This window comes from Elephantulus edwardii, unplaced genomic scaffold, assembly GCF_000299155.1.
Source record: "Elephantulus edwardii isolate Elephantulus edwardi_28Jun2011 unplaced genomic scaffold, EleEdw1.0 scaffold00061, whole genome shotgun sequence".
Classification (NCBI taxonomy): domain Eukaryota; kingdom Metazoa; phylum Chordata; class Mammalia; order Macroscelidea; family Macroscelididae; genus Elephantulus; species Elephantulus edwardii.
Genome location: NW_006399811.1, coordinates 8,992,333 through 9,003,301, shown reverse-complemented (window position 1 = coordinate 9,003,301; position 10,969 = coordinate 8,992,333). Strand labels below are relative to the sequence as shown.

Sequence of the window (10,969 nt, the reverse complement as noted above, 5' to 3'; positions counted from 1 at the left end):
TTAAGTGGAGGGACAGTGCAGGAGGGGAAGACCCTCTATGAGGTGGATTGATTCAGTGACTGGGGTAATCAGGATGGGTGTGTCAGAGGCAATGAGACTGGCACAGGATAGAGCAGGGTTTAGGGCTGTTGTACATAGGGTCACTATGAGTTGCAAACGACTCGACGGCACATAACAACAACAACAATGTAATCTTCATAGAATAAAGGGGGAAAGCCCGCACAATCACAAAGGTGGATAAGAAAACACATTTAACAAAATTCAATATCCACTCATAATGAATTCTCTCAATACAATAGGAAAGGAAAACTACATGATGAAAAACATCTACTAAAGCCCTCTGCCACTCACATCACACTTAATGGTAAAAGATTGTTTTTTCTCTATTATTAAGAACACCAAAAGGATACCCTCTCTGTCAATGCCTGCCAAATATCATACCTGAAATCCTAGTCTGTTCAATAGGGTAGAGAGGGAAAAAACAAAACAAAACTGATTAGAAACAAAGAGAACTAGAACTCAAACTGTCCCAGTATGCTGACATTGATAGTTATGTAGAAAATCTCAAAAGCATTGACAAAGAACTTCCTAAAATTATAATTTAGTTAATTCACAGAATCAAAAGTAAAAACAAAATAATCAAGTCTATTTATATATACTGTATACTACTAGCAATAAAAACAAACATTTTAAAAATACCATTTACAGAGCTCTCACATGAAATAAAATACGTATAAATCTAACAAACACAGTTTCTAGATACTGAAAATTATAAAACCTAGGGGAGCTCTGGTGGCCTAGTGGCAAGAAGCTGCACTGCAATCCCAGAGGTGCATGGTTCGAATCCACCAGATGCTCTGCCGGGGAAGGAGGGACAATCTCCTCCTGTACCAGTCAGATCTGATTTGATGGTACACGCACAAACACAAATAATAAAATTTAAAAAAATGCTTTAAAAAAATTGAGAGAACTTTATGTGCTTACACACTGGTAGAGTCCACAAAGTATGTCAGTTTTCCTGAAAATACTCTTTGGGTTTAATGCAATTTCAATTAAATCTCAGCAGGAGGGATCCATACCCACTCTCCCACAGAGAGCCAATTCTAAAATCTATAAAGTAAAAGGAACTGGAATATTCGATATTATTAAACAATACAAGTTTTTAATTCTTTTAACATTCGAAAGCTATGGAACAATAATATTTCAAACCAGACAATGTTTAGGTTTTTATGCTATCTTGTTAAGTTCAGTCTTTGAGGTTATTGAAGAAAGACTTTTTAATTCATCTCTGGGAAATTATCTCATTGCCCTGAAAGGAGAATAACTTAAAAAGCTATTTCGTTCCAGTCCCTTCCACTTAGAAGTTAATGATCTTACATTAAAAGTAAACATAAAGCAGCCTTTCCTTCTCCTACCTCATTGTCTTCCTTCAGATCCTTAGGCACTGCGCTGGGCCACTCTGCATCCTCTTCACAATTCTTATCTTTGGTTTTCAAAGACGTCAAATCCTTGGATGGCTTCTCTGACTCAGATGTAAGGAGACTTAAAGCCTTTTCATCATTAATATCTTGCTAACATATGAAAGAAAAACCATTTTATTTTTGTATTAATTATCTTTTCAAAATATACATTTCTTTAAAAAGGTGTACTTTCTGTGATGCAAAATCTACATTATTTTTTACCTTTATCCATAACTCAGTCTTTCCACTCTGCTATGATTAATTCAAATAAGCAAAAATCTATTTAGCATACATCATAAAACATCCAAAGAAAAAAATATTTAGACAAATACAACAGGTCTGAGCTCTAATGAAATTCAAGTAGGAAGATATACAATCAGATAAATAGATTCAGTGTAAGTATATCATAGGGATATGACAGAAATAAAACTGGGGAGACAGGTATCTGAGAAGATGTAATGAAGGTGATTAACATGACTGTTAGGATGTTTAAAGGATGAGAAGGAATTCATAGATGACCCGGTATACAGAAAGAGCCCTGTGGTAGAGTGTGTTATCTCTTGGGCTGATAACTGGCAAGTCAGTGGTTCAAATCCAGCAGCTGCTACAAGGGAGATAGATGGGGCATCTCTTCCCCTCAATATCTGTTGTTGTTGTATCAGCTCCAACATTTGTTTGTTGTATTGTTTTGCTACTGCTGCTGGGGTGAGATGGTATATCTCATCATTGTTTCGATTTTGCTTCTTTCTGATCACTCATGATTTTCAAATTGTTTCATGTGTTTATTAGCCATCCAGATATCCTTCTCATGAAGAGTTTTTTCATTATCTTTTGTCCATTTTGTGATTGGGCTATCAATCTTTTCTTGTGAAGACCCTGTAGTAGTCTGTAAACTTTACTTATCTTGTCTGAAATGTTTCCAACAACACCCCCACCCCCACCCCAGCCAGTCTGTGGCCTTTCCATTTACTCTATTGGAGGTTTTTGATGCATATAGGCATTTGATTTTAAGGCGACCTCATTCATTGGTTTTCTTCTCTCCTGGTTGTGCATTTTTTTGGGCTACATTTGCAAGCCTGTTTATGTTGTAGGGGATTCTAAATTTGTTTCCTTTTTGTCTCTTATGATCTTTATAGTTTTACTTTTTACCTCCCTAGGTGTCTGATCCATTTGAGTTTGTTTTTATAGTGGGTAATATGGATCCTGTCTTAGATTTCTACAGGTAGATGTCCAGTTTTGTCAGCACCATTTCTTAAAGTGACTGTAATTTCTCCATTTAATGGGCTTTGTTTCCTTGTGAATTATCAGTTGACCATAGGTAGATGGGTTGATTTCTGGGTTCTTGATCTTATTCCATTGATCTTTGTGCATAGGCGAAAGCTGTGCCAGTAAGTTTTGAATACCACAGCTGTGTAGGAGGTTTTAAGGTCGGGGAGTGGGATACTCTCTACTTCATTTGTTTTTCAGAAGAACTTTTTTTTTATTCTGGGTCTCTTTCCTTTGCAAATGAAGTGGAAAACTGCATTTTTCTATGTGTTTGAAGAGTGAATTTGGTAACTGCATTGGGAATGCATTAAACCTGCAGATTGCTTTTGGTAGGATTTTCACAAGGTACAGTCTTCCCATACAGGAACAGGGACTGTTTTCCTATTAATTAGGTCTCTTATAGTGGTGTTTTATAGTTTTCTTAATAAATGTCTTTACATATCTATTAAGCTTTATTCCTGAGTACTTCATCTTATGGTTTACTAGTGTAAACAGTAGGGTAGCACAGGTGAGTGGGCAGAGGAGGGAGGAGTGAAGGAATAGGAAAGATTGAGAACTTCAAGGGATGGGGATAATAAGCATAGATCAACAGCAATTAGTTGTTTAAAATACAATGTATAAATTATTGCAAACAAATCAATTTTATAAAAAGAGGAAAACTCACCAAGATGTATAGATAAGAATTTTCATTACATAAATATTTATAATATTTAGAGCAGCATGTGTCTGAGCACAAAAATCCATTAATTTATGCTTTAATAATACAAATAAAAATTTTAAAATATTAAAAACAACAGCAAAAATTCACCAAGAACTAACAAATACAAAGGCCATAATTCAGTGATTATAAACTAAAAAAAAAAGGGGGGGAAATAAAAATTGCTGTGACTGGGGGGGAGGTGGCAGTGGGTAATCATAGGGTCCCATAATTTGGTGGGTGAAGAGAGGGAGGGTAAGCAATGAGAAAGATCTGGCAGGGATCTGGAAAGACAAGATTTAATGGTGCTGGATTTAATAATACATAATGAATGAGAAGGATTGTATAGAACAAAATGTGAATCAAAGATAGTGTGAAACAATGTATACAAACTTTGTATGCAAACCAATGTAAAAGTAAATAAAATTTAAAAATTGTTGTGGTCATGAAAACCAATATTAAATGGAAAAAGAAAATTGTGGTCATGGAATGAGTGACAGGATTTCTGATGTCAGAGGAAGCTTAGAGAATACTAGAAAGATGTTAACTTGTATTTCTTTTTTTTCTTTTTCATTAAATCATTCATGGACATTTTCTTTTAGAACATTAATCACAATTGTTGTTTTTATTGTTAGGTGCCTTTGAGTCAAGTACACCCCATAGCAATCCTATGAACAAGAGATCTGAACCCTGCCCTATCCTGCACCATCCACACTTTTCCTGACACACTATAGCCCACTGCGGCAGTTATTGTGCCAATCCACCTGGTTGGGGGTCTTCCTCTCCTTTTCAGCCTTTCTGAGCATCAGTTCCTCTCCAAGGAATACTGCTCGCCTAGCAACATGTCCAAAGTATGTGAGCAAATGTTTCTCCTTTTTCCCTCCAAAGAGCCCTCTGGCTGCACCTTCTCCAAGATATATCTGTTTGCTCTTTTTTTATTACTATTATTAATTTTAATGAAAGTTTACAAAGACTTAGGGTTTTCAGTCATTCATTGTTGCACTTTTCTCCCTGCCTACTCTCTCCCCCAAATTCACCAAACACATAAAGAAATGTCCCAAATCCCTAGCTCTCAGAGAGATGCAAGTCAAAACAACTATGAGATATCATCTCACCCCAGTAATAATAGAAAAATTTAACAGAACAGTAAACATCAAATGCTGGGTTGTGGAGAAGCAGGAACCTGTATTCACTGCTAGTGTGAGTGTAAAATTGTGGAAGGCAGTATGGTGCTTTCTCAAAAAGTTGCAAACAGAAATTCCATTTGACCCAGCATGTCCACTACTTGGAATTTAAAGAAACCAAAACTGCCACCCAAGCAAATATATGCACACCCATGTTATTGTGGCTTTGTTCTCAATACAAAGAGCTGAAAACCAAAGTGCCCATCAACAAACAAAAGGACAGAGAAGTCTGGTATATTCACACAATAGAATACTATGCAGCATTGAGAAACAATATTATTTGCATAAAATATTATGAAAAATGGATGACCCTGGAGGACATTATACTGTATGAAATATCTCAGTCACAAAAGGACAAATATTGCATAGGGTTACTGTTGTAAAACGAGACTGACATGAGGGTTGAGGGAAGACAGAAAAGGAGGGGAGGAATGATGTATATTGCATTGAAACAGATGAGGGAGAGAACCGTTTAAAAGGGTTATGTGAATGGGTATTCTTGTCATTACACAAGTCCAGAGTGAAGGCTGCAGAGTAGACTGGACTTGGGGGGAGGGATTGCATACTTGTGTTTTTATTAACTATTCAAAGGCATTCAAGTATATGTATCATAGTATCTTAGTACTGTATTACAATACAACAACATTACAAAAACAGGAATTACAGAACATTTTAGAGTGCTCTTGGGGAACCTGCACGGGGATACTTTGTTTAAAATTAGGATAAGTGTAAATCAGGATTGTACCCTTTTACTACACTTATTCAGCCCGCATGTTAACAAACAATCTGAGAAGCTGGGCTATATAAAAAACAATTTGGCACTGGTTGGAGGAAAACTCATTAATAACCTGCAATATGCCAATGACACAATTTTGCTTGCTAAAAGTGAAGATGATCTGAAGCATCTATTTCTAAAGATCAATGACTACAGTCTTCAATATGAATTACACTTCAGCATCAAAAAGTGAAAATATTCACAACTGAGCCAATAAGCACTATCATGATAAATGGAGAAAAGGCTGAAGTCAAGAGTTTCATTTCATTTGGTTTCACAATCAACACTCATGGAAACAGCAGTAAAGAAATGATATGTCATACAGGGAAAATATGCTTCAACAGACCCCTTAAAGTGCAGAAGAGCAAGTATGTCACTTTAAGGAGTAAGGTGCATCTGACTGAAATAATATTTTCAATCACCTTACATATTTGCAAAAGCTGGACAGTGAATAAAGAATACAGAAGAATATTTGTATTTTAATTATATTAGTGAAGATTGTGGACTATACCATGGACTTCCAGAAGAATAAACAACTTTGACGTGGAAAAAGTACAGCCAGAATGCTGCTTAGACGTGAGAATTCTAAGACTATATTTCATGTACTTTGGGCATGTCATCAGAAGGGGACTAGTATCTGGAGGCCATCATGCTCGGTAAATTAGAGGGTCAATGGAAAAAAGAAGACTTTCGAAGAGATGGGTTGATACAGAGATCAAACAACAATGACTGTGAAGACAGCACAGGACTGGACAGTATTTAGTTCTGTGTACACAGGGTCACTGTGCGTCTGAATTAACTCTACAGACCTGACAGAAGTAACAAAAAACGAGCCCAAATCATTTTAACACAAACTCAAAATCCAAATTCATATATTGTTTTGAACATGCAGTATAAATATTCACACAGGTTAATCTTCATGCAGTCAAGTGGCCTTCCCCACATCCTCATTCTTTCCACTAATCAGGAAATAACAGCTAAAAATTAAGATAATCTCTATCATCTCATTTTAAAAGTTAAACATTTAAAGCTTTATGTAGTTTATCCAAAGGTATTAAAAACATCAAGATATCTACAAAATAGCTTTGGTTATTTACTCAAATAAAATTGATCCTAATTATTCACAGATTCTGTCAAGTCTGTTGCCCACTAAAATTTCTTTGTAAACCCAGAATCAGTACTCAGCATTTCCTTATCATCTGTAGATAAGAATACAGATAAAAAATTTTGGGTGTACGGGTTCCAACTGAGGCCCAACAAGGCTGGTTCAATACTGGCTTATTCAGTGCTCTTGGAAATTTTATAGAACATACTGACTGCAAATCCTAACAATCAACTGCATATCCTATATTCCCAGTACTCACTGTAATAAAGAATATATTATTCAATGAACAGGTTTCTTCCTTTAAAAACCAAGTTCTTCCTGTGTGCCTCCCTTTCCATATTTCTAAAATGCAATAAGAAAGTTTCAACCTAGTAAGGCTGTTGTGAAGCTCAAATTAGTTAGTATATGTGAATAGTTAGAACAGTGCTTGTCATGCAATACAAGTTTAAGAAATTATGTTGTTACTATCATTAATATGACTGTGAACTGGGATAACGTACAGTAACATAACAACTGTAAACTGGAGTTGCCAAAGATTTAGAAAGAAAGTAGGAAGTGAGAACACTTGAAGTACCCAAGTTGCAGAAAAGGATGAAGAGTAGCAGCTGGACTATTGTAGAGGGAAACACAGTTACTCAATGGTAGCAATAGATCTTACAGTGTGAGAAATTATACCATAGCAATCACATAAGCATAACTGAAGTGAAGGATTAAAACAGCAAATAATGAGAGATAAGGTTAACGGTTAAGATAACTGCATACTTTCTGAACTTTCCTAAGTCTCCGTTTCCTCACCTATAAAATGAAGATAATTTTGGCCACTATCTCATAGATTTTGTGAAATTGAATATCATACTCAAAACACTTTTCATAGTGGTAAGTAAATGTTTAAGTGTTCAATGTTAACAACAACAATAATAAAAACCCCATAGAAATATAAGGGAAAACCTCTTACCAACGTATATGGCTCAGTCCCTTTGGATTGTGGATTTCTCTCTTGATCTTTGTTAAAATGACACTGCTGGGAAGGATAACTTGATTCGGTCAGAAGGGTATCCTCTGGTCCTGGACTTGACTTAGTGTACAAAGCTAAAGGATTAAGGTCTCTGAAACCCTAGGATAAAAAAGGAAGAAGAGTCTGATTATAATCAAGAGACAAAAACAAAGTGATATAGTTAAAACTTCATTTCCAATTGCTGTGGAATGCATTATCTTTTCAAACTTAATGGTTCTAAAATTTAAAACTCCTATATAGTGACAGATTTTCCTAGATACAAAAGTCACCAACGTTCTTATCAACAGTCATATAGACACCATTAGAAAGAATTGCAAAACACGCGTTCCTCCCTAGGAAAAATGTAGAGTATTAAACACCTTGGTGTAAGACAGACTCTTCAATTACTTATTTAAAATAAAGCTATTCATATTCCAAAGGACAGTAAGTCAAATGTTCTTCTTGGTTATCTGGAAGTTAAGAGAGTACTCTACATTTCAAAGACAAGAATCTCACAGGTATTCTGAAGATCAAAAAATCTATTCATTATATTTTCTTCTAAGTTGGCATGCTGAGATGAAATAAAGTACAGAACGCTCCCCACCTTAGAAGGGACATTTTCTCGGCATACAATTGCATGGCCTTCTGTCCTCAAGACATGATGGAAGTAGACATCTTCATTTGAAGAAGTATCACACAGAAAAATGTTAAGGATTCCATCTATGTATTCATCAACTACTCCCACTAATGGCTTCAAACCACACAACTTCTGGAATTGCAGAACTGCTCTGGATGTCCAGTGTTCCTGAAATAGAATTGAGTTTTTGGACTCAAGTGACATATTTAAACATGAATTACAATGACATATGAAAATTAATTCATGATGAATTAGACATTTAAGTGGACAATATTAAGCAATAAAAATACAAGATTAACACTATAGGACAATATGATCTGGGGACGGGGAAAGGGAGATAACAGAAAAATGGCAAAAATGTGCTTATGAAAAAATTTTAAATCTCTCTCTATTAAGAAATTTCCAATATTAGAAATCATAAACTAGATTAATGGGTCAACTCTTCCACAGAAAAAGAATGAAAATTCTGTATAAAATACATTTAAAATATGTGCAGAAAGAAAGAACTGACAAAATAGTAACAAACTATAAGGCCAAATTTTAAGGGAAAGTAGAAACTGCTTTTGCCTGGTGGTGATTTGCTTATGCAGACAAATCTGAACCTCAGTTTCAGGGGGATAAAACTCAAAGGTAGGGTTCACCCAGATTCTAGATTTTAGAGACCTTTTCTTCCTTAAGCTAGGCATATCCAGGTTGTTGTTATGTGCTGTTGAGTCACCTGTGACTCACAGCACCCCAATGTACAATAGTCCTAAACTCTATCCTTTGCCAATCTTACTGTCTCTGACACACTTGCCCCCATTACACCAGTCACAGTCCATCTCTCATTGAGGGTCTTCCTCTTTTGCACTGTCCCTTCACCGTCCCAAGTATGATGTCCCTCTCCAAGGACTTGCCAGCAAGAAAAAAAATAAGTTGGTCCTCACATAGATTTTCAGCTCAATTTCACATCACATAGTTGCTCACAAATCCGTAAGTTGTTAATGTAATAGACTAGAAGCACTCCTAGACACCTAGCAGAATCAAACAAAAATCCTCTCTGGAGATAGGCAATGTTAGCCTATATTATTTAAGTATTCTTATATATAGTTCTCAAAGACAATGACAAAGATAAAAAGCATATACAAAACAATGGATCATATACATTAGAAATAAATGCAAAAAAAAAGTTGGCCCTCATATGGATTTTTCACATCATGTAGTTGTCCACAAATCCTCAAACTGTTAATTTATTACTACTAGGGCCTACAACGAAGTCATTCTAGAGACTGAAGTGTGCCTAAATCCAGACCGTGTTTTTGCAATTACTTCTTATGCTTCAGAGTTGGACATTGACTAAGGATGACAGAAGAATAATTGATGGATGCCTTTGAATTGTGGTGCTGGAGAAGAGTCTTGAACATATCATGAACTGCCAAGAAAAGAAATAGGTCTGTCTTGGAGAGGGTGAAACCAAGTCTCTCCTTGGAGGCTAGGATTTTGAAGCTCCATCTCACATCCTTTGGGCATGTGGCCAGGAGAGACCAGTCCTTGGAGAAGGACATCATGCTCAGAAGGGGGGATGGACAGCACAGGAGAGGGAGACCCCAGATGAGATGGACTGACATAGCAATTGAAGCAACGAGGGTTGGTGTGTTGATTTAGTGATACTGGCTCAGGGCAGGGCTAGGTTCATAGATGCTATACATAGAGTCACTATGGGTTTCAGGTGACTTAATGGCACATTACATTAGTGTAATAAACAATACATCATCTACAAGAATAAGCAGACACAACAGATAAATAGATCCTCAAAGACCAGATATTGCATTTAGATAAATTATAAATTGTTTAAAAGGATAAGAACAGCTTTAAAACTTCTTTAGAGAAGATCCAAGATGGCGGCAGAGACAGCGTGGTGACCTGCGTGAGTAGCGAACCACTTAAAGCAGGGCCATTATGGCCTTCCACAGACTTCAGCTTACTGATAATTGAACACTCAAACAGTTGATGACTGGCCCTCAGTGAAGATTGAGGCTCAACAACAGGAATTCAAGGATTCCCAAGGAGAAATGGGTGAGTCTCGTGGCTCCCAACCCTCGCCCCCTGCAGAGCCCGGGCTGCGCCAAACAGCTGCTGCAGCTCCATGAGGCTTCCACAGCCTGAACGAATGGATTCCCTCACCCAGGATGGATGCTGGGCACTGGCCCTCCTCAAGACTGGTTCAGTGAAGCCACCACACTGCCGCAAGGTGGTCTTGTACTGGAGAGAATTCTTGGAGCCAGGATGGCGGCTGTGGGGGAAGCGGGCGCCCACCGGCCGCCCGCACAAGAGAGGCCGTGCACCCACCGAGCGCCCGTGTGGTGGGGTGAGGAGGCGCGCCCCCAACGGCTGCCCCTGCTGGCCACCTGCGTAGGAGGTGGGGGATGGGATGCATGCCCACCATCTGCAGGTTTGGATTTCCTTGGACAGGCCAGAGGAGACGATTACCTATGCATTGGAAAGGCCAAAGAGGACGATTACCTATGCAATGGATGGCTGAAAGTCACTGTGAGTCTGATGACCTTAACAGTGGCAGCATGCACAAGAGGACCGACATCCTAAATGCACCACATATTTTGTTCTGTTGAATGCTTCTGCTGTTCTGTTCACAACTCTCAGGTTCCCTTTATCATATATAAAGGGGGAGGGCAGTGACACCTACTTCAAAATATAGTATGGCCACTTATGGGGGGGTTGTAAAAGTGGCAGTGCTGGAACTGGAAACACTATCCCTGACCACAGAGTTCTCAGTCAGGCGACGGGACCAGACTGGGGTAGGGGCAATTGGAGGGGGAGTATACCAGCCAGCTCCTGGGGGGTGTTGCCCTGC

The 10,969-nt window shown here is 37.8% G+C and overlaps 1 protein-coding gene across 1 annotated transcript in view; it reads right to left on the bottom strand.

Annotated features, from left to right (window-relative positions):
* The window catches only part of TDRD5 (tudor domain containing 5), a 90,390-nt gene that overhangs the window by 33,095 nt on the left and 46,326 nt on the right, over positions 1-10,969 (bottom strand). Inside the window, exons 11-13 of the mRNA XM_006887771.1 lie at positions 8,086-8,286; positions 7,443-7,601; positions 1,416-1,571 (exon numbers count right to left, since the gene is read on the bottom strand). Of these exons, the coding sequence (XP_006887833.1) occupies positions 1,416-1,571; positions 7,443-7,601; positions 8,086-8,286 (516 nt within the window). The remainder of the gene's footprint in view (positions 1-1,415; positions 1,572-7,442; positions 7,602-8,085; positions 8,287-10,969) is intronic.